Below are 24,657 nucleotides of genomic sequence, written 5' to 3'. Positions count from 1 at the left end.
GAGTGACTAGGAATAACGGTCACAAGCTGGCAGAGGGTAGATTTAGGCTAGATATCAGGAGGCGCTACTTCACTGTCAGGGCGGCTAGGATCTGGAACCAACTTCCAAGAGAAGTGGTGCTGGCTCCTATGCTGGGGGTCTTGAAGAGGAAGCTAGATGAACACCTTGCTGGGGTCGTTTGACCCCAGTACTCTTTCCTGGCATGGCAGGGGGTTGGACTTGATGATCTGCTCAGGTCCCTTCCGACCCTACAAACTATGAAACTATGAAGTAAAGTTTGTAGGCTAATCTATGAAAGGTATTTTGTAAGTTCCCTTCGAGGATTAGAACTGAGAGATTGGAAAGGGAGTGATTGTCTTGTGAGAAGTGTGCATCTACAGGTGATTGGATATTTTTGTCTTTGATAGATCTTCAGTATGCATTCATTCTGGTATGCAGTTGTTGTTTGGTTTCTCCTACATATTTTCCATCAGGGCATTTGGTGCACTGGGTGAGATATATTATATTTCTAGAGGTGCAGGTGTAAGATCTAGGAATGGTGATGGTTCTGTTGTGGGGTATAGTTATGGTGGGAATGGTGGAGATGTTTTAGCAGGTTTTACATTTCTTGTCCTGGTATGCTCTGGATCAATTTGGTAGGTTTTGGGTCACAGGGAGTTTGCTTCTGGTGATGAAGTTAGTGAGGTTTGGTGCTTGTTTAAAGGCTAGGATGGGTGATTCTGGAAAGATCTCTTTAAGAACTTGGTCTTCTTGCAACTGTTGGAGGATTTTCTGTATAGGTTCCAGGGAAGAATGGTATGTCATAACTAATGGTGTGCGATTCGTGGGAATTTTCTTTTTGTACTGCAGCAATTCTTCCCATAGTATCCAGGTGGCTCTTTTGAAAGTGCAATCTATCTGACCGGAGGAATGTCCTTGTCGGGTGAAAGCCCTTTTAAGATTTGTGAGGTGATGATTGCAGGTATTCTCCTCAGTGCAAATTCGGTGGTATTGGAGAGCTTGGATGTAAATTACAGCTTTTTTGGTGCGTTTAAGGTGATTGCTGGTTCTGTGTAGATATATATGTTGGTCTGTGGTTTTCTTGTTGTCAGATTATCACTGAATACGGGCGCGCACCTCTGCGCCTGGTTGACATTCACCGTTTCCAGTATATGTTGACCTGAGCCAGTGTAGTTGGATTGGTCCTCTCTCTTTCTCTCTCATCTCACCTGCCATGCCTTTGATGGTTCAAATAAAGTGGGGAGGGGTAGTAACTCCCCAAACCAACAACGACTGGCACCTGGTTCGCATTGCCAGGGCCAGTTCTGGCAGGAAAAAAAAAAGGAAAAGAAAAATAAACTTGCCTTCCACGCTGAATTCCCCTTCCGACTGCCGGGGCTCACAACAGCCCTTTCTCCTCACCTGTCTTCAGGTTTAGCTGCCGGCCTTACGGGTGAGCGGGGCCTCTTTCTTTTCTTTTTTTCCTGCTTTCGTGACTGCCGCTGCACCAGCTTAATTGGTTGCCTGCAGCAATCAATTAACACCACGAAATAGACAAAAGGAAAACATCTCTCTCTTCCTTCCTAATGCCGAGCTCTCTTCTCCTGGAAGAGTGTGGCAGGGCACCGTAGGTGCCTGCCACTTTAAGAGCATAATGCTGGCAGCCACCAGGTGCCTGATGAGGGCAGCCATTTTGAACCTGGGGCTGCCCATATAAACAAGGCAGTTTTGCTGCTGCAGGCCAGGCAACAAGATTGCCTGGGTGTAGGGCTGCTGGTATCATCTGGAGGTAAAGGCAGGAGCTGTAGGGGATGGATAGGAGGCTCCTGGTCCTGGGCATGACCTAAAACTTCACCCTGCTGGGAGTGGGTGGTCTGGTGGGGCTCCTGGTGGTGCAGGAGCCCCCAGGAAATTCCAGGCCAGTTACCACGCCGGTGAAAGGCGGGTAGGGGCACCTTAACCCTAGCCCTCACCTTTGGGTGGGTTTACGTTTCATCGGAGGTAGTTGTGGGGGTGCAAGCCCCAATGAGGAGAGTGTGTGCCAGGCCTGGCTATGGCCGCCTAAGCCCTGTGGGGGTGTGAGATCCCAAGAGGGTGAGCTGGGGGCCAGGTACGGCTGAGGCCACCTGAGCCCTGAGGGGGTATGAGACCCCGAGAGGCAGAGTTGGGGCCAGGTACGTCTACGGCCACCTAAGCCCTGCAGGGGTTCAAGACCCCGATGGGGAGAGTGGGGACAAGTACAGCCAAGGCCGCCTGAGCCCTGCGGGGGTACAAAACCCTGAGGGGGAGAGTTGGGGCCAGGCACGACTACAGCCACCTGAGCCCACCCGGGAGCAAACCCACCCCTCGGAGCCCCAGTGAAGGGGGCTGAGTTGTGGAACTCCAGTGAGGGGGGGTAGCCCCAGGGAAGGGGGTCGAGATCAGTAGCCCCAGGTGAGGGGCAGAGTGTTGGAGCTCCAAGCAAGGGAGGCAATGTGGAGCCCCAAGCAAGGGGAGTAGGCCCAGGTAAGTCTTTGGATGCCGGAGGCTGAGGTTTGGGCCGGAGGCCGAGTGAACGGGGGCTCAGCCCCAGTGCGAGAGAGGCGAGTCCTGACCCCAGTAAGTCCTTCACTGCTGGGAGGAAGAGTGTGGGTCAAAATGTAACATCTGTAGTAGCACCATGACCTGCTGCCCTGGGGGGGAGTGAGAGTCCCCTGTGAGACTCTGGGACACCAGTCATGGTGTAAGGTACCCCAGCTCCCCACATCCAGGAAGGGGGACCTGGAGAGAGTGTGGGGCTAGTAAGGCCAGAGGTAGAGTGCCCCCTCAACTGGCCCATGCTGGGACCAGGACGAAGGTCAAAAGGGCCAGGCACCCACTGCAAGGGGCACCCAGGGTTGGGGGCCTGGGACCCCGACTGGCCCTTGAGATGAGGCCAGGGCCTGTGTATGGCCAAACATTCCAAGTGGGGGTCCATGCCTGAGAGAGGAGCCAGCTACGAGGAGCTTGGCAGCCTGGAGAAAGGTGACATAGGCCACCTGAATGGAGGGTTAAAGGAGGGTCCTGCCAGGATGATTCTGGAGCCCAGTGTGGGGCTGGGGTGCTTGTTAACACCTGGATGCCATCTGCAAGGCTTGGGCTGCAGTGTAGGGAAGGATCAGAGCCCCAGATAGTGCCCCTAGCATCGGGGCAAGAAATGGGCAGCCTCCCGCTTATTAGCATCTATGAATAAATTACCAACAAGGCATGGCAGGAGAGACAGGCAGGCGGCAGCCTGGAGGCAGGTGGGAGGCCAGTGACGGCTGGCCTGAGTGAAGTCCACCTCGCCACAAACAGGGCTCAGGACACCCTTTCCCCTTGACTCGGGTTTAACCCAAACAGTTGGGTGCTGGAGTCGTGAGCAAGCGGAAGGGTTTCCTCTTTCCACTCATAACTGCCGCTGCGTTGGCTTAACTGACTACCCACAGCAGCCAATTAACACCCCAAAAAAACGGGAAAGAGAGTGTGTCTCTCCTTCTTCTCCCTCCTTTCCTGGGTGTGTTTTTTTTTTTGTAAGAGCTCCTCTGAGCTCAAAAGACCATATTGGTCTCTTGCCCTGTGTGAGGGGGGCAGGACCCCGAGGGGCCAGGCCCGAGCGGGGAACCCCGGAGTTCCGCCCAGCTTCCGGGGTCCAACCCGGAAGTCTGGCCGGGAATTTAAAGCTTCCCGGAACTTGAACCGGGCCGGCGCGGGACCAGCCTGGGAAGATAAAAGGAGACCACCTACCCCGAGCAGAGGAGGACGAAGGCTCCGGCGGGAGCCTGCCCCTGGAGCTGCGGAGCCGGGAACTGCGAGGCCGGGAGCTGCGAGGCCGAGAGCCGCGGAGCCAGGTACGGCCGCGCCGGGTGCCAGGCGGTGGGAGCCGGCAGCGGTGAGGCCGGGAGCCGGGGATCCGGCGGCGGCGGAGCCGAGAGCCGGGGATCCGGAGGCGGCGGGGTCGGGAGCCGCAGAGCCGGGAGCCGGGCGGCAGGGACCGGCGGCAGCGAGGCAGGCAGCCGCGCAGCCAGGAGCAACTCAGCGGAAGCCCGCGGCAGCAGCCTGGGGAACTGTGGAGCCCAGGATTACCCCGCAGGAGCCGGCCAGGCAGGAAGCGGCAGAGACCGGGGCCGCCGTGAACCCCAACGGGACGAAGGTACCAAAGGGGCCAGTGGCCGTCGCACCGGAGGGAACCGGGAAGGGAGGCTCGGATGGAGGGACCCTTCTCCGGCGGTTGCGGGCCGCTTGGTTGCAGAAGAAGACCCGCGGGCAGGGAGGCAGACCGGGTAGCCCCCCTGGGTCTAGAGAGTGAATCACAAGAGGTAAAGACACCTCAGGACTAGTGGAGCGATCAGCATCAGGGAGACTAGGTGCTGGTAGGACTCCTGGTGAGGGTCCAGCAGTGCGAGGGTACCCCCCCCCACTGCAGGACTAGTACGCAGACAAGGGAGCCCTAACGGAGGCTCCCCACCCGGAGGACCGGGCGAGGGTGTAGGGGAGGAGGAGCCCTCAGGACCCCTGGACTTTGGAGGTAGGATACCTCAAGTGGACCGCCAGCTTCCCGCCACAGGTGAACCCCATAATTCCATCAAGTCGTGGCAGGCGAGAGCAGCGAAGCGGAAGCGGCCCAATACGTATCCCCTCCTCTCCAGGGGCCATCTGGGGATTGGGGGACTCACGGTAAGTGACGCACCCCATCCCCCCACACCCTGTTCCCAGGGACTTCAGTCTCGGGCAGTGGGTGGCTACAGCCCTACCTGCCTGTATCGTCTTCACCATTCACTCCTTCTCTCCCCTCCAGTTCCCCACTCCATCCCAGAAATAGATTCGGCCACCTAATTGCGCCAATCTGTCTTACTTGGAGCCGGGGTGGATCAGGAGCTCTTGCTGTAGTGTGGCTATGCTGCTACAGCTGGGCATGTGCTCTTGGGCAGGGGAACACCCTGGGTAAGCAGTCTCCAGTTTTCCACACTTGTATATGGTGGTTTGTATTTTACCATTTTGGATATTGATTATGGTGTCCAAAAATAAATGTTGGTGCTGGAGTATTTAAGAGACAGCCTGATGGAGGGGTGAACTCAGAACAACCTTGGAGAACTCAGAACAAAAGAACAACAACAGGACAATAGCAGAGTCTTCCAATGCCTAAAGAAGGGTGTTTGTGCAAAGAATTTTTTTCCAACTATTCAGTTGGTCTAATAAAAGATATCACATCTACCCAAAGAACCTTGCCTGCCTATGTCCTTAGACCAACACAAATACAACCAATAACCCAGTCCTATAAGTATGTATTTTCACCAGAAGCCCAGTAAGTTAATTCAGTCAAGTAAGAGAAACAATACACATGCTAAACAATGCAGCTCTAATTTCAAATATCAAGTATCAATTAGCAAGTCACAGGGCAAACGAAATCAATAAAAAATTATACTGAAGTATTTTGAAGAGTACACACACCTAAGAACATTTTTATCTGCCAGCAAACAGGAAAACATAGAAGAAAGTCATAAATAAATAAAATTAATGTATATAATAAATTAATCATTATGAATTATAACTCTGTTCTAGGATTCACATACTGTATATAAATTGGGAAGTTTTTCTGGCAAAGATTCTTTGTATTGCACAACAGCTTTCAAGTGTGGCAAATGATTCCAGATCTGTTGGATTAAAAAAAAAAGTGTATAATTTATTATGCATGTATTATTTAAAGAAAAAGGTCAAACAAAATCTTTCAAAATACTGAGTTAGACAGAGGTCTACAAAGAAACCTGAGCTTCCTGCAAGATCCTCATCCTTATACTCATCCATACTGAAGTCAACCTAACCTCTCAGGAAAATAACTGGGACAAGAAATAGGCTTCATATCTGAACACTACCACAACCAGACTGCATTGGACAAAGATGCAAAATAAGTTCCTGATCATTTAAAATACCTTCTTCCTTTACATTACATCCAGTGAGAGCAGTGCTTTGTGGACAGGATGCGAACTGATTGCAAGCGTTTGTCACACAATGGTGTTTGTCACACAGACACCAATGACCTCTAAAATGACCAGGCCTCAACCAAACTTTCATTAAGCTGGTTATAGAAAATATTCTGCCTGAATTCCTACTTTATTATATTTAAGATATATTATGTAATATATAAGTGTACATAGTGTATTTACTGTTTTAAAAGGCCGTTTGATGATTTCTGAGAATATCTGTATAGGATTTGGTCTGTAGTAATGTAAGTTTACAGTTTCACAGGTAGATGCTAATAACTGCTTCTTTCACTTCCCTTCTTCATATTTTGCTTTTACTTGTCAGAACATTGAATTGCTTCTCAGTGGCCTACCCACCATAGTTCCCTCTATGCTTTTGACCTGAACTATGGTCGACTGAACTGGTGAGACCAGTATAAACAGCAATCGCTTTTATACGTCCATGCTAACCGTCATATGTATATTACTAAGATAATAAGCCTACAGTTTTAAAAACAATTTGAGTCGAGTCACTACTGCTTCATGGAAAACTAAAATGTAACATTATTACATTTATTATTTTATATTATTAAATAATACACCTACAGTCTTAAAAACAATTTGAGTCTCAGTTTCCTCTTGAAAAAGCTAGCAGCTAAAACTAAAAAGCTCTAAATCACTGACAGTTCTTGCTGGCTCAGGTGTTATCTGCACTGTAACTAATAACCAGAACCATATCATCTACTCTGCTACATGAATTGTGGCAAACACATTCCAGTCAAAAGAAAATATTACAGTACAAGATATCACAACTAATAAAGATAAATTATGTTTCACAAGTGCAGGAAAGACATACCTAATGTATGTATTAAAAAATCTTTGATAACCTTTTCTGTGATGAGCTGCAATTATTATATGTTCATTTCAGATTGAATGAAAGCCCCACTTTATTTTCCTACAATAAGCAATGTATGATTTCAGTGAATCTCTAATGATAGCAGAGTTGTATTGTGAAGTATTAATTTCATTATAAGAGGGTTTCACTGTACTCCCTGAAACCCCAACCCAAGTCACATGAAGTGGGTAAGCTCATGATGAAGGCTCATCATGTCAGTCACTAGTAATCTTTATTAGTAATTTAGTGAAATTGGAATTGAAAATAATTTGTACCCTCTCAACCATTTTCAGAGAAAAGGCATCAGAAACAGAATTAGGGCATGATGCTATAGTCATCAGAAGATAATTATTTATCATATAACTTGGTAATGTTTGGTATGTTCTCTACCAGATAAAATCCGAACTACACAACCCACTGTTACAGGCACCCTACTTGCAACAATGATTCAGGTTCTTGAGTAGCTAATGTTGTAAGGCGTTTGTAGATGACACTTTAAAGCAGGTTTAAAGCGGGTTAAATGTCTTTTGCACCACTTTAACGGCACTGCTGTTTGCACATTCAGCAGCGTATTGCACATTAATTCCAGCTGCTGTAGCACATTTGGCAGTGTAATGTGCCTTAAATGACTTTGGGACACAGCAAATGACTGGGGTGCTGCAAAGTAACACACCTCCATGGAGTTTTAGTTTTCTACCTTACAGCTGCAGAGGGAAGCACCGGGCTCCGTGCGGCTCAGGGGCTGGGCAGACAGCCCACACAGGCAGCCTGGCAGCAGCCCGGGAAGACAGGCTCTACAGAAGGAAAAAAAATAAAGCAGGGAGCCTGCCTGCCTGCCTGAGCTGCACAAGGGCCCGGTGCTTCCCTCTGTGGCTGCAGTACCCCCCGGCACTGCCCGAGCTGGGTGCCTGTGGGCAGGTGCTGCCTGGGGTCGGGGGGCGGCAACTACTGCTGCAGAGGGAAGCACCAGCCGCCCCCCCACCCCAGCTCAGGGACTGCTCTGACTGCCAGCAGCTTGCTTTCCTTTCCCCACTGCTCAAGAGGCAGGTAAGGATCAGGTGGACATGGGTGTACATGACACAAAGGTTTACTTTGCCCTAAATTGAAGCGGGGTTTTTAAACCCCCCCCCCCGCTTCAATTTAGGGAGAATTAAACCCCCGTATCATGTACAAATGCCCATAAATGTTTGTTATTCAAGAAAAAATCTTAGTTCTTTCCCTGCTCTAATGAGAAATTCTAAATTGCCGCAATACAACAATAAATTTGATATTTTTGTCCTCCAAAGTCAGTGCTTCTGATAAATCCTCAAAGGATACAGAACAGAGATGGGCAATTATTTTTGCTGGAGGGCCACTTAATGAGTTTTAGTGAACTGCTGAGAGCACATTTAAAATCTTTCAGAAGATAACATTTTAATAAATTACAGATAAAGAACAAAACATACTAAAAATCAAACAGATAACATATTTTAATTTTATTTTAAAAAAAGTCCTGATTTATGTATTTTGAGTAGAGTACAAAGAGGTGATTGCATAATAGCTCAAAATAAATTTTTACACTTGTATATTGTGTGTGGGAGGTGGGGGTGAGGAACGGGGGTGTGTGTGGGGAGATGGGTGGGTGTGGGTTTGGGGGACTGCCCAGGGGCAGGAGGAGTGTGCTGCAGAGCTTGCCTGGGCAGTGCAGGTACAGTCCGCACTCTCCCCCGTCCATCCTGAAACTGACTCCATGGCGCTCATAGGGCCAAGCCCTGCCTGCTCCTGCCTGGGGCAGCCCATGCCATGGTCCCACCCATGCCTGTCACTCCTGACCCTGGCCCTGGCCAGCACACACAGCTTCTTGGCAGGGCTTCTCCTGGTACAGCTGCAGGTGCTTGGGTGCTGCATGGCTCCCCCTGTCTCCAGCAGCTCTTCCTCTTCCTCATGCCCCTGCTGCACCACTCTGGGTTGGGAGAAGCTGCATCCAGGCAGCTCCTGCCTCAGCTCACGAGGCTCCAGCTCCAGTTCCCGGCTGTCTTCCACCCACTTCACCCACAGGTGGCTGCTTGCTCATCCCACCGGGTGGCCTAGTGGGTAGAAAGTGACCAGGAGCTGGAACCCTGTGCACTGGGTCAAGAGTAGTCTGGTTGAAGCTCCCTCCTCTGCCCAGAGCAGCACAGTAGGGACAGGAGGAGGAGGAACCACTGGAGGAAGAGTGCCACCAGGAAGCTATGCCTGCTGGCTGGGGCTGGGAGGCATTGGCTGGAGTGCAGCACAAGTGCCCTGGGTGGGAATGGGTGGGACTTGGCCGCATGCAGAATACTGCAGGAGCAGCCACAGGTGAGATCCAGTTAATTGGTGGGTGCCTGCCTGCAGGCCGGATCCAATCGCTTGGTGGGCTGGACCTGGCCCACAGGTTGTATTTTGTCCCGTCTCCCCCCTCCACTCATACAGAAGAACTAGAGCAAGTTCAGAGAAGGGCAACAGCAATAACTAGCCCTGCCATATGGAAGGGTTTCCATATAAGGAGTGACTAAAGAGTCTAAGCTCATATTCAGTTTAGAAAAGAGATGCTTGAGGAAGGATGTAAGGTGTTACGAAATACTAAATGGCAAGGAGAAAGTAAATAGAGATGTATTATTTACTAATCTCTCACAATACAAGAACTATGGATTGTAAAAGGAAGTTTAATACTGAAAAGAAAGTTTTTTCACATAGCATGTGAACTCACTGCCACAAGATGTTGGGGCAGCAGACAGTTTAACCAGGTTCAAAAAGGGACTAGACAAATTCTTGGAGGAAAGGTTTATCAATAGCTTCTGACTATGAGAGTTAGGGGTACATCCTCTAATTCAGAGCTTCCTAGACCATAAATGCTGGAGCCTGCAAGTGGGAGAGGAATGAGGGAAAAATCCTGGTCATACCCTGTTCATTCTCCCTTTCCACCTCCATTCTCTGACACTGTACGACACAGGATACTGGGCAAGACAGATTATGATCTGTTCCAGTAAATGGCAATTCTTATGTTTTTATGTGGAACTACAAGACAAGTTACAATAGCAACCTCTTCATACCTGCATTATTTTGTCCAGTTGTTTTTGACTGTCTACCACAATGATATTGGCTTTACTGTCATGAGCAATGTGGTGACAAGCCTCTGGTGAGTTGGTCGTATAAATTCCTGTGACAATTCCTCTGTAACAAAGCAAACTTGGGGGATAAGCAAGGAAATACTAAGCACGTGATGCACTTTGCCCTTTATATTATACATGTTCAAAAGGGAGGAGAAATTGGAGATGGTATGAAAACCACTTGTAAGCACAGTGGTGTAGCAGAGTCATGGCTGTTAAATGTTATTTATTTATTTACTTTGGTATTTTACACATGAATATCAACAGCTAAGTAGAATACAGCACTTAGCAAAAAACCAGCACCATCACTCTGGCTGTTTGAGGTGTCCGTTTTGCCTAAATTAAAAACACTGATGCAACAACAGCAGAGGCAATGGTGGAAAGCTCAATATTTTACCTACCACATAGTTGAGAGTATGGTTAGACCATGAAGCAAAAAGGGTTACATCCTCTTTATACTACAGCCTCTGCTACTTTCTGCTATTGATAGGGCTCCACTGAGGGTGAAATGTCAGTCTGAATTTTGCTGATGTAGGCACAATCCAAGATAAACTAAGTTGAAAAACAGCAGTTATTGGGATTATACAGACAGACACCAGAGAAGATAAATGTAGGTTTGTCTGTGCTTCCTTTGTCATTTCAGCCATGTCATATTCTGCTGTGGCATCAAGCCAAAAACCAGCATATGGGCAGGTTCTACTGTGCTGTCAGAAGTGGTAGGCTCTGGTCCCCATCTCTCTAGGACTAGTGATGAGAGACTGTACTATACTAAACGTTCTGTGTGACTACCATAATTGAACCTGTATTAAATAAGTTCAATTGGTCGGGTTTTGGGTTACTTACACAGCACAGAGAGAAAGAAATAGAGCTCCATGATCTGACTGTCTACACAATGGGATCTAGAATAATTTACGTCATGGTTACATTTCAAAATGAGGCAATACTATACGACAACTTTTGGGGCCACTAACTCAGACCTTAGGGCACTGTAATCCACAATGTTTCTATCCTTGTAGTTATACCATAGAATCAAACATTGCCTTGGAACACATTTATTCCTAAAGCCAGAACAAGTCAAAAAACTTACCCATCAAAAACAGTTCCAACTGCTGAAATGAACCATTCTGGAGAGTTAAATCCAAGAATTGCTACACTGTGGAATCGTTCAAGACCAAGCTTAAAATGAAACAGTAAACACTGGGATAGTTAATGCAAGCATATTGGAGAGAAAGATTCAGTGCACCTGTACACATGCACATAGCCCCCACACCCAAATACATGCAGAGGAAAAATTTGATTTATTTATTATCTACATATTTTAAAAGTGCCTGCCCATAGTTCTAGGCACCTTTGCAAAATATAATAGAACATGTACACAATACCAGTGAAAGCAATGTCTGCAGTTCCCATACCCCCGAACTCCCTACCCATTTGCTCAACCTTGTTCCTTGGAAGATCTGAAAAAAAACATTTATTCAAATCCAACATTTATGTTGGATATTAGGAAAAACTCTTTCACTAGGAGGACTGTGAAGCACTGGAACGGTTACCTAAAGAAGTGGTAGAATCTCTATCCTTGGAGTTTTTTAATGCCCAGCTTGAAAAGCTTTGGCTGGGATAATGTAGTTGGGAATGGTCCTGCTTTGAGCAGGGGGTTGGACTAGATGATCTTCTGAGGTTTCTTCCAATCCTAATTTTCTATGATTCTATGAAAAAATATTGAAAAATAGGATTTTGTAACATGAACTAGAAGTACAATTATTATTAGATCATCTCTTACTTATAACGTTTCCCAAATCCTTATATATTTCTTTTTCCTTGGGATCAGATTTACATGGATTTTGTACGTTGCTCTGAGGGAGGACGGTGACAAAGTTACAAAGCCCTGATACTGTTCTTGAAGGAATTCTACTTCAGGATCTCTGAGGAACAGAGTGAAGTGTGCTCCCTGAACACTAGATGAACATCTTGCTGGGGTCATTTGACCCCAGTATTCTTTCCTGCCATGGCAGGAGGTCAGACTAGATGATCTGCTCAGGTCCCTTCCGACCCTAGAAACTATGAAACTTTCTTTGGAATGATGCAATATGTTCCTTCCGCTTGCTCAACCTACCCATTGGGCTAGCATAGATTTGGGAAGACCTGGCATTGGAATTAAAGCCCTCACCGATGTTTTAATTTGTATTCTCCAGGATGGTAAAACTGAGTTCTCTTTATGCTCAAAAGCAAAATGTCTGAGGTTGTGCCCTGTCTCTATGTAAGGGCCTTCAAAGAGAAAAAGTTCCATGTCCACTCTCCACCCCTCCCTTTGGCCCTGAAAGAACAGAATGGAAGGGAGGTACGAAAGCAACTTTCCCTGGTATTATACACCGCCAACCTGATGCTACCTGTGCCAAACACTGCTGGATTTATTCTTCTTTGGACTTTTCCAAAAAGTGTGTACTAAATTCTATCCTATTTTAAAAACTAACCTACATTACATTTCAGCACCTGAAAAAAATCTAAAGCCCATGCCACCAATCTGTGGTATAGATTCCAGAAAGAACTTTACATGGACTCTAGCATCCCCTCTCTGTGAATAACATCCTGTAACTAACTTCCCAGCTGGTTTCTTGCTGATTGCCTTTGTAACTTTTTTCTTCTAACATCTTTGCAACCACAGTTGCAAAGTACCATCAGCTACCATTAAAAATAATAATAAAAATAGCTATCATGTGTACAACTAAAAAGTATAATCTATTAAATATTTCTCAGCTGCTTCTTACTGGTTTGGTCAATCACAGAAATTGAAGTTGCTATGCAATTGAGAAATATTGGGATATTAAGGTAATTAGGGCCATCAGATGTACCTCTTTTACACGGAAAGTAAATAAAATGAGACATTTCAGGATAAAAGCCTTTCTGTAATAGTCTGAAAAGTTCTCTCTGGTGGTTGAATGGTGTAGTTGCTAATCTAAGAAGGCTGTGTCTGGACAGGATAATATATGGGAATTGCTGTGATAAATATTCGATTTATCACAAAGTACATAAGTCAGGCAGAAGTCAGGCAGAAAGCAGGTCAGGGTGGCACTTTAGAGACCAATTCAGAAAGGTGTAAACTTTTGTACGTGACAGCCAACTTCATTAGTTCATTAATAGGCTAACATTTGATGAAGTAGTCTATTGCCTATGAAAGCTTAAGCCTTTCTGAATGAGTTAGTCTCTAAGGCCACCCTGCCTTTAACCTATTATAAGTGAATGTTCCTTCTGAGGCATTTGTTATTTTAATACATTTACTCTTACCTTCAGGAAGCTTTTAGCTGCCTTCCGAGAAAGACTATAATACTCTGAAAATGTGATCTTTTCCCATTTTCCATTCTTTCTGCTGACCAAAGCATTGAGAGGCCCATATTTTTCCATGGACTCTTTGAACATTTGATGAACTGTTAGTGGAGTTTGTGAACAGGATGGATCTATTCTTAGTTTGACCACACCATTGGCATATGTAGTCCATAATGATTCTGAAAGGCAAAGCATTATCAAGATACAATACTACATCAGAGTAAAATATAGCATCTGGTCATATAAAGACTGTATCTTAATGTACATAAAGAAGTCAAAGGAAATCAGATCACACTGGAAGTTTTGAGTGCTTGACTTTGAAACCTTAGATATTCTTATGTGCTTATTTTTGTTAGAAAACAAGAACTGAAGAAACAAAAATGTCACTAGGTAAAGCCATATTGTTGCCCCTCATGAGTCATTCACAGGATGCAGGATCATTAGGTATATTGCACAGCCCTCTACTAATTGACGCAAGAGTGGAAGTAGACAATTGTATGTGGACCTGAAACAAGTGGGAGGACTGAGACACAAACTGCAAATGGTTTTCACAGGCATTTGCTGGAAAATCAAAGTAGTGTTCAGACTAAAGACTAATGGTTTCATCCAGGATGTGAAAGGGAGTATGTTCTACTGCTTACAGACACTCTCCCCGTCTCCCTCCAAGCTTCTCCTGTTTCTCTTCTGTCCTTATCTTCCCTCCCCAGGGCCTGCTCCTGTCCCTCACCAACTCTTCCCTTGGCCCCTGTCCATACCTCCCTGCCCAGTATATGATGCCATCATTCTCGCAGCTTAGGCAGATCCAGAGGGGCGCAGTGGTGTGGTTGCACTCCCCGTCTGCCATTGCTGCTGTCCCTGGCTGACCCATGTACAGGGGGAGCCCCAGAACTGCTCCTGCTGCTAAGCTGCTGAGTTTTCTGCAACAGAAGAATTGCTCTATTATTTTTCTGTTATAAAAAAAAGTGAAAATTAAGAGATGGCATTTTCTGAGAGAGACATTTAACAAAGGGAGCCTTAAATCTAACCAGGGGTGTCTTAAGCTTAACAAGGTTGAGAACTACTGACCTACAGAAACAGAAATCTCATAGTAAAAAAACAACCGTTAGGGCACTGATGATTTTTTAACCAGTAATCATAACTTGCCCACTTGTACTTAAAATTAATCTAGAGTTGTTGCCACATTTTAACGTGTAGACTTGCTATGTTAAAAAACATTGTGTTAATAGATGTACTTATCTAGAATAATGCTCTTATATTCATAATTACATCTTGGAGCTGCTGCTGCCTTTTGGACTTTATATAGGATTGTGTTAATTTAGTTTGTCAGTTAATTTATTATTATATTTTAACTTATTTGCCTATTGTTTTTCTCTTATTTATTCTGTTCATATCATATGCTGATGCATGTGCATCATGACATAAATACAGTAATAAGTAATTTCTTCATTCATTTCTTGGGCATATTGTTTCTAGCAGCTAATTCCATCTTAAAGCAAGTGCTCTTAAGTTAGAAACAACTGTACTACCCAAGAAAATGGAGAGTGCCTAAGCAAAACTACACTCTTCCTAGCACTGGATTAAAACTGAACAACAGATTAGCTTCTGGCATGAATTGTTATAAATCTTAACATGCAGTGATTTATCTTATAAAGATTAAGAAACAAAAATTTAACAAAATAAGCTCTTTGCACATGAGAGAGATTTAATGCTTTTGGAGCCTGGTTGGTTTGTAAGAAAACAAAGCAGAAAGCAAAGTCTTAAGATAGCTTTCATGAACTATTAAACTTAGAGCCTTTTCACAAAACTGCTTCACAGAATAATATTAAACATTAGGGGAAAAAATGAATGTATTAACTGACAAATGCTGGGATTGGGAAAATTGCCTGTACATGGAACACCTCAGCACATGTACAGATGCAGCTAGTAGGATAAATTCTCCCACTCGCTGCTTGCTCTCGCTATTTTCACACCATATTTGTCTCTGGTTGCCAGCAAGCCAACCTGCCCTTTTCAGGGAAATACCCTATGGTTGTTGATGTCTAGGAGGAGAGGGATGCAGACAAAGATTAAAAGCTGTGACTGTATTGTTCCATAGCGCATGCAAAGTTCACATATGGGTCCATGTATTGTCAGACAGGCAGTGACAAGAATCAAAGAATCATAAAAAGTTAGGATTGGAAGGGATCTCGGGAGGTCATCTAATTCAACCCTCTGCTCAAAGCAGGACCATCACCAATTAGGCCATCTCAGCCAAAGCTCTGTCTAGCCAGGTTCTGAAAACCTTCAAGGATGGAGATTCCACCAGCTCTTTGGGTAACCTGTTCCAGTGTTTTACTACCTTCCTAGTGAGAAAATTATTCCTAATATCTAACCTAAACTTCCCTTGCTGCAACTTGAGACCATTGCTCCTTGTTCTGAGAAGAAGTTTAGCTCCATCCTCTTTTGAACCCTCCTTCATGTAGTTGAAGGCTGCTATTAAGTCCCCCCTCAGTCTTATCTTCTCCATGCTAAATAAGCCCAGTTCCCTCAGTCTTTCCTCAAAAGTCATGTCCCCCAGTCCCCTTGTCATTTTAGTTGCCCTCTGCTGAATGCTCTCAATTTGTCCACATCCTTTCTGTAGTGGGGGGTCCAAAACTGAACACAGTACTACAAATGTGGCCTCACCAGTGCTGAATTGAGGGGAATAATTACTTCCCTTTACCTGCTGGCAACATACCTACCAATACAGCCCAGTATGTCGCTAGCCTTCTTGACAACAAGGGCACACTGTTGGCTCACATTCAGCTTATTGTCCACTGTAACCCCCAGGTCCTTTTCTGCAGAGCTGCTTCCCAAGCCAGTCAGCCCTCACCTTGTACTGGTGCATGGGATTGTTCCATCCTAAGTGCAGGACTTTGTACTTGTCCTTGTTGAACCTCATGAGATTTCTTTCAGGATAATCCTTCAATTTGTCTAGGCCACTCTGAATCCTAGCCCTACCCTCCAGTGCACCTACTACTCCCCCCAGCTTGGTGTCACCTGCAAACTTCACTGATGAAGACATTGAACAAAACTGGCCCCAGGACTGAACTGTGGGGGACTCCATTTGATACTGGCTGCCAACTAGACATTGAGCCATTGGCTACCAACTAGGTATTGAGCCATTGACTGCTACCCTCTAAGGCTAATGTTCCCACCAGTGATCTATCCACTTTACAGTCCATTCATCCAGTCTGTACTTCCTTAGCCTGCCTGCAAGAATGTTGTGGGAGACTGTATAAAAAGCCTTACTAAAATCAAGGTATACCACATCCACTGGTCTCCCTGCATCTACAGAGACAGTCACCTCATCACAGAAGGCAATCGGGTTGATCTAGCATGACTTGTCCTTGGTGAATCCATGCTGACTGTTCCTAATCACCTTCTTCTCCTCCAAGTGCTTACAAAAGGATTCTTTGAGGATCTGCTCCATGATTTTTCCAGGGACTGAGGTGAGGCTGACTGGTTTATAGTTCCCTGGATCCTTTTTCCCTTTCTTAAATATGGACACTGTGTCTGCCCTTTTCCAGTCATCCAGGACTTCTCCTGATCACCATGAGTTTTCAAAGATGATGGCCAATGGCTCTGCAATCATATCAGCCAACTGCCTTAACACTCTTGGGTGCACCCCATCCAGTCCCATGGGCTTGTACATGTCCAACTTTTCTACATAGGGCCTAACCTGTTCTTTCACCACTGAGGGCTGCTCACCTCCTTCCCAAATTGTGCTGCCTGGTGCAGCAGTCTGGGAGCTGACCTTGCCTCTGAAGACTGAGGTAAAGAAGGCATTCAGCACTTCAGCCTCTTCTGCATCCTCTGTCACAAGGTTGCCTCCCCGTTCAGTCAGGGACCCATACTTTTCCTGATCCTCCTCTTGCTACTGACATACTTGGAGAAACCCTTCTTGAAATAATATACAACAAGTCTTATATGTTTTCACTTCCACTATGAATATAATAATAATCTGCAATGAGAGAAGAACAGAGAGTGGGAAAATTCTGGACATGCTCTATTCACCTCTGTCTTTCAGCATCCACTCTGCTGCCATGCAAGACTGGATTCTAGGTTAGATAAACCTGTGGTCTGACCTAGTAAATGACATTTCTTATAATGATTATGTATGTAAATATGACATTCTGTAACATACATTAATATTTTAAAAAATTGGCTAGAAACTGTGGTTTACTGGCTGGTGAATTTTTATGTTTTGCTTCAATCAGGAATCAAATACATCTTTTTTAAATATTCCTCTTTCATCATTTTTCTAATAATCTAACTGAATTAAATTCAATTCAGCTGAAGCCTTGCCAACATTCTAATAAGGTGTTGAGCTTCACCAACAATGTTCAGAGCCCAGTTTAGAGCAACAACATTTATTAGGGGCTTGGAAGACTTCTGACGAAAGTCTGAAAGATTTGGGATATTTAGTCTGGAGAAAGGAAGACCGAGGTGGGATTTGATAACAGATTTCAAATACCCGAAAGCTGCTTACAGAGAGGATGGAGATGGGTTTTTCTCTATATCTCTAAGGTACAGGTTTAGGAGTAATAGCCTCAAGCTTCAGCAGGGGAAATTTACATTAGAAATTAGGAGGAAGTTTCTGACTATGGGGACCTTGCTACATGTTCAAATTAAAGCTGGAAACCAGCTATAAGCCTGTTACACATTTTCAAGCACTAACTTTGCAGCTGCTTGGCTCTTTTTACGGTTGGATAGTCATTTTTATGGTATGATAATTACTTTGCATGTGTGGCTGGTCTTAATATGCACATGTGGCCAGTCTAATTTTATTGCTCAGTTAACTAGTTCAGTATGTAATATAGCTAAGATGTAGCAGTGTCCTGAGGGTGGTGAAGCATTGAAACAGACTACCTAGAGAAACTGTATAACCATCACCCTTGTATATTTTCAAGACCAGGTTAGACAGACAGTTGGCTGGAATGGTCTAGTCAGGGATGATTCTACCTTGAACAGTGGCTGGAGTAGATAACCTTGTGAAGTCCTTTCCAGTCCTACTTCCCTATGATCATATCCTCCCAGAGTAGAATCAGAAATTTATCTTTTTTCAGAATCTGCTGTTTGTTCAAAGCAGAAGAATCAGTATCTTTCCCTGGGTTTATTTGAGTTGGGGGTGCGGTAGTGTAGAGAGTTCTGTGTGCTCTGTCTATACGGTTATGGACATATGTGCATTTGGAGCTGTCTCAGAAGGGGAACATTTCAACATATTAGATTTTAGTTGTTACTTGTAGACAAATAGGGAACAATACAAATATAGCAAAACTGCTCCAACTTTAATACTGGTTCTTCCAGGGTTAAACTTGGACTGATTCTGAAGCAACCTTTCGTTCAAACTTCCAATTGCATGGAATAATGGAGACGATAATTGGACCTTTGATGGCATATTGGACCTTTGAGCTTAAATAAATTCAGAAATAACAATGTAGTTAAAAAGGAATATAAGTGAAACATTTTTATGCACGTTTACTCTCTTCACTGACTCCAGAAATAGATGTAATAAGAAGCCACTGGAGAGGGTGGCGGGCTAGGAGGGCGTGCTCCTATGCTGAGCCACCCACCTCATTGCGCCCGACCACCTTCCAGGCTCCGAGTATCTCCCTGGGGGTGTTTCACGTCTGGCCAACCCCTTTCCTGGAGCACACCCGCTAGCTTGAGGGTAGTGCTGCCAACACCCAGGGTCTGGCCTGATCCTGGCACTGTGCTTTCTGGGAAACACAGACCTAGTGGCCCTTGAGGGTACTTGACCCACTTCAATAACTTGGAGGCTTCCTTCAGACTGAAGTACAAACAGTGATCTCCCTTAGTCAGCCGAACCAAGGGGACCCCAAGGAATAATCTAGACCCACTCCCAATAAAGTTTCCCATGCTAGGTACAAAGGAGAACTTTATTGGTTACAAGGAGTAGGTTTGGCATAGGGTACAGAGTAGAGCAATATCAGATAAATCCCATAGAGCAAACTGGCATGCCTGGGTAGCCTTTGATCACGCATCTGAGTTACTGCAAACTATATATCTAGTTAGATCTCAGGCAGCTTACAAATATCATCCAGAGGCAGGTGGAGATTCCCTCTGGAAGCAGGCAGTTCATTGATCATGAGTTTCAAGAGAGAGAGCAAGTTTCAGATGGTCCAGCTCTTCTCTGAGTTTTCATCATGGCTACTGCTCCCCCTCCTGGGCAGTCTTTAACTTATATAGATCTTATGACCTCATTTACCTGATCCAATGCATCACTGGTTGCCGGGCACACTGGCAGGGTCTCTAGTTCCCCCTGCCCCCAGTCAGGTTGACATTGCTTAGAACAATAGGGAGCATAAGCCCCTCACCCAGGCATGTGATGCCAGTCACATAGGCAGACGGAGGGGGTCTCCCCCGTCCCTCAGGAATGTATCCAACTCAGGTTACTTAAAAGAGATGGGATGTCTGCCCTCTGCAGGGCCCATATTAACCAAATTGTCACAAAGCAGAGTTTTTGGGGAGAGACAGAGGTGGCCTTCTGCCACAGAGAGCACATGCATGAATACACATACACAGATACCAGCACACACACACAAATGCTTCATTCGTGCATATTTATAACAACTTATGAAATGCACCGATGATGCTGAAGACTGTTGAAATACTATTAATATTTGTTTGTCTATAACAGCTAACACCCAAGGACTTCAATACATGTTAAGTAATATTTAAATTAGACTCAGCATTCAGATATGGTCAGTATCAAACTATGTTACAGATAGGAAAAATGAGGCATGGAATAAAAATAGGATTCTTGAAGTAAATATGAGCTTTACTATCGACTTGAATGGAAGCAGGACTGGGAACTATGGGACTGGCCCAAGTTCACACAGGGTGTCTGAGACAGAGCTGCCATTATAACTGAACTCTTGTTACATTTAGAACTGGGGTTTAACCAACAAGTTACCATCATTCTGCCTCTAAATGGTCTGATTAACAAAACCAGGAAACCCTCTACAAAGCATGAGGCTTAATAGTCTGACAAAGCCTAATTGTGACCCATGAAAGAATACTTTGTTTTCTACACACCAGCCTCTATTCTTCCCTTTCCTCATGTCCTTGCACATTCCCTTTGGCCTGTATTGCTACCTTATTCTTACCCCATTGTAACCCTGGAGCTGGGAATACTGTAGAAAAGGTTTTCTAACCTCTGAAAGGAAAGAGATTTAACAAACAGCAAAAACCATTTTCAATTAGTCTCTAAAATACTAAAAGAGTTCAGCGTACGGAAACCCCTTGTATATTTTACTACAGAACGAAACATTATGCAAGCACTAAACTTAATGTGCAGTAACTATGGCGCATTAATGAATGTGTGTGATATTCAGAACCCAGTCTGAATATCTCTATACCACACTGGAGTTACACACTTTCAAATATTTAAAAAAATTGTAAATAGGTTGTATAGACAATATTAACAAAGAGTTCCTTAAATAATTTATCCAGGATTAGATACATTATTTTTACTTTTATCTAGGAAGCCTCTCAAACATAAGTACAGAAAACTCTAAAGCTCATTTGAATTTACACAACCTTAGCAGTTTTTAGCTGTCTTGATTCACTTCTATTTGAGCTTCAACACCTATCTGACACACTTTGTCTATCCATCCTTAAAACACATTCAGTATAATTTGCAAAAATATATGCAAAGGCCATATTAAGAAATTATTATGAGATTATTAGAAAAGAATCTCTTAAAAAGAGTAATGTAAAACTAGCTTCAGCCTTAGATACTGAACAGAAACTATCACTTTCTAAAGCAAATTTCTCTCTCAATTCTGCTCCTTTTCCCTACACAATAAATATGCAGTCATGGAGTTCTCCCATCACTTTTTGTGACTGGAACATCTGAAACAAGGATGTAATAATCCAAGTTTTCAAGCAAAGACCTTAATTCATATACTGACCTATGGGTTCCTTGTCTTGGATCTTCCCAGAATTAATTGGCAATTCTTTTGAGATGTCCTGTGTATCTGTGAATGTTCTAAAACAAAACATACGGTTATTAAAAGTTATCATACACTGTTAGTAAGTATTAGTCAATCTACAGCATGCTTTCACAAATCCAGTTGAGAAGTGCAAATTAATACAAAATGGAGGGAATATATGGTTCATAAGAACAGAGCGTCTTTTACCTCTTGCTCCAGTTCCAGTAAAACAAGTTCCTGACTGAAAGCATTTCCTATCTGGTGCCAATGGGCTATGCTATATAAAATAAGGGAATGAAGTCTCAGTCTTAAACCTACTGAATAAAGTTAGCATCACACCAGCTATCACATTGGGCACTAATTTCTGTACTGTTGCCAGTTTTGACAAAAAAGCAAAAAATGTATGATCATAAAGAATGAATTATCTGTTTGGCCTTTATCAAGCTGACAGTGGATTGGTGTCAGACTATGTGGAAACTTTAACTGCTGGTGTCTTCATGATATTGTTGAAGGGGTACAAAAAGGACAGGGGGGAGTACAAGTAATCTGAAAATGAATCACAAACCATGTAGAACTTTGTCAAAACAACATAAACAGCATCATAATATGGCTGAAATTCAGTCCTCTGGCAAAAGTTTATTACAGCAATATAAAGAGTCTATTCTGCACACCCACAAAACAGTGGACCCCAAAACAAGATTAAATAGGTGACTTTGATGTATTTAGAGCCCCTGTATATTGCTTAGATGCTGCTCATTATAGTAGTCCAGAAAGTACCTGCTAATAGTGCTTTAATTTATACTTAGGAAAAGGAAAGGCTACCCTAAGTAGTGACCAGAAGGCTTGGTTCTTGTATTGTTTTATAAATATTGCTAGAACAGTTTTAAGCCAAACTTAATATAATTAATGGCATTATTGTCTCTCTCAGTTCCAGATCTTCTATGAAGCACTAGGGCTGTGTGAAGCTTTGGTCCCTGACTCATTTCGGCAGAGATTTGGCCTGATTCAGTGGCTGAATCTCTGAATCTGAATCAAATCAGACATAGACTGCCCGCGGATGCCACTGGTGGTGTCAGCGTTGGGGTGTTGGCAGTGCCTTTTTGCAGGCAGTGTACCGCCATGCACAGGGGGTGCTCGTGCATCCACGTGCACCCCCTACGCATCATCCCTGGAATCAGAGGACGCTTCAATCTCTTCAAATCGAATCAGAACTCTCTGAATTGATTTAGAGAGATTTGGAACGATTCAACGATTCAGACATAGACACAGCTTTCAACGTCTTTTCTACATACCTCTAGGTTTCATAGATTTCATAGATTTCATAGACATTAGAGCTGGAAGGGACCTCGGGAGATCATCGAGTCCAGCCCCCTGCCCAAAGGGCAGGAAGTCAGCTGGGGTCATAGGATCCCAGCAAGATAAGCATCCAATTTACTCTTGAAGGTGTTCAATGTAGGTGCTTGAACCACCTCCGCTGGCAGACTGTTCCAGAACTTGGGGGCTCGGACAGTAAAGAAATTCTTCCTTATGTCCAGCCTGAAACGGTCTTGCAGGAGTTTGTGACCGTTTAACCTCGTCATCCCTTGGGGCGCTCTGGTGAACAAACGTTCCCCCAGATCCTGGTGGTCACCCTTGATAAATTTATAGGTGGCCATCAGATCACCCCTGAGCCTACGCTTTTCCAGGCTAAAGAGTCCCATGGCTCTCAGCCTGTCATCGTAAGATCTGTTTTCCTGACCTCTGATCATGCGCGTGGCTCTCCTCTGGACTCTCTCAAGCTTCTCCACATCCTTTTTGAATTGTGGAGCCCAAAACTGGACGCAGTACTCCAGCTGCGGCCTCACCAAGGCCGAGTACAAGGGGAGAATGACGTCCCGGGATTTGCTCGAGAAGCATCTATGGATGCAAGCCAGCGTTTTGGTCGCTTTACTAGCCACAGCATTGCATTGCAGGCTCATGTTCATCTTGTGGTCAATGATGACCCCCAAGTCTCTTTCTTCTGTAGTGCTATCCAACGTAGCACTGCCGAACCTATAAGGGTGCTGCAGATTTTTCCTCCCAAGGTGGAGAACCTTGCATTTTTCGGTGTTAAACACCATGAGGTTCTCGTCTGCCCATTTGCTGAGCTTGTCCAGGTCAGCCTGGATCACCCGCCTGTCCTCTGGCGTGGATGCTTTGCCCCAAAGTTTGGTGTCATCGGCGAACTTGGCCAGTCCACTCCTGACTCCAATGCCCACATCGTTAATGAAGATGTTGAACAGGATGGGTCCCAGGACAGAGCCTTGAGGGACCCCACTGGTCACAGGGCACCATGATGAGTGACTGCCATCAGTCACAACCCTCTGGGTCCAACCACAGAGTCAATTTCCCAGCCAGTGGATCATGGTGGAGCCAAGGCCACAACTGGGCAGTTTGGCCAAGAGGTGATCATGGGATACCAGATCAAAAGCTTTTTTGAAGTCAAGATATATGACATCAACCTCTTCTCCCTTGTCCAGGTGATAGGTCACCTGGTCATAGAAGGAAATGAGATTGGTCAAACAAGACCTACCCGCAACAAACCCGTGCTGGCTATCCCTTAGGATGTTAGCCTGGGCCAGTCCCTCAAGGATGGCCTCCTTAATAAACTTTTCTAGGATCTTCCCCAGGATAGAAGTCAGGCTAATGGGCCTGTAGTTAGCCGGATCCACTCTCCTCCTTTTTTGAAGATCGGCACCACATTGGCCTTCTTCCAGTCTTCAGGCACTACACCAGAGCGCCAGGAGTTTTCAAAGATCCGTGCCAGGGGCTGGTCTATGACGCTCGCCAGCTCCTTGAGTACCCTGGGGTGCAGAATGTCAGGGCCAGCTGACTTGAAGGTATCCATCTTCTCAAGATGTTCCTTCACGAGGTCAGCATTTATGGAGGGTAGGGGATTCCCCTCACCCAGATTTCCCTGTCCCATAGCAGGCATGGGCATCCCATGTGACTGATGAAAGACTGACGCAAAGTACCTATTTAATAGGTTGGCTTTTTCCTGGGCATCAGTTGTCAGTTGCCCCATCTGGTTTAGCAGGGGGTCCAACATTGCCCTTGCTTTTCCTCCGGCTCCCCACATATCTGAAAAAGGACTTTTTGTTGTCCTTGATGCCTGAAGCTAGTTGGAGTTCAGTTACAGCCTTGGCTTTCCTGGTTTGCTCCCTGCAGGACCGGACCAGCACGGAGTAATCCTCCTTGGAGGTGAATCCCATCCTCCATCCTTTGTAGGCTTTCCTTTTTAGCCACAGGAGGTCCGCTAGGTCCCTGGAGTGCCAGGGGGGCTGCTGTGCCTTCTTGCTGCCTTTTCTCCGTGTTGGGATAGATTTAGCTTGTGCATTGAGGATTGCTTCCTTGAGAAGCAACCACTCTTCTTGAACTCCCATCTCCCTGGGGTCATG

At 45.1% G+C, this 24,657-nt stretch overlaps 1 protein-coding gene across 1 annotated transcript in view; it reads right to left on the bottom strand.

The window, feature by feature from the left end:
• ACSBG1 (acyl-CoA synthetase bubblegum family member 1) overlaps positions 1–24,657 on the bottom strand; it is a 70,731-nt gene that overhangs the window by 36,531 nt on the left and 9,543 nt on the right. The window contains exons 2-6 of the mRNA XM_090028536.1: positions 21,221–21,297; positions 13,224–13,441; positions 11,029–11,117; positions 9,885–10,005; positions 5,550–5,630 (exon numbers count right to left, since the gene is read on the bottom strand). Coding sequence (XP_089884662.1) covers positions 5,550–5,630; positions 9,885–10,005; positions 11,029–11,117; positions 13,224–13,441; positions 21,221–21,297 — 586 coding nt within the window. The remainder of the gene's footprint in view (positions 1–5,549; positions 5,631–9,884; positions 10,006–11,028; positions 11,118–13,223; positions 13,442–21,220; positions 21,298–24,657) is intronic.

The sequence above is a fragment of the Crocodylus siamensis genome, chromosome 15 (assembly GCF_052110815.1).
Source record: "Crocodylus siamensis isolate JL-2025a chromosome 15, ASM5211081v1, whole genome shotgun sequence".
Lineage (NCBI taxonomy): Eukaryota > Metazoa > Chordata > Crocodylia > Crocodylidae > Crocodylus > Crocodylus siamensis.
This window is presented reverse-complemented; position numbering and strand designations above follow the sequence as displayed.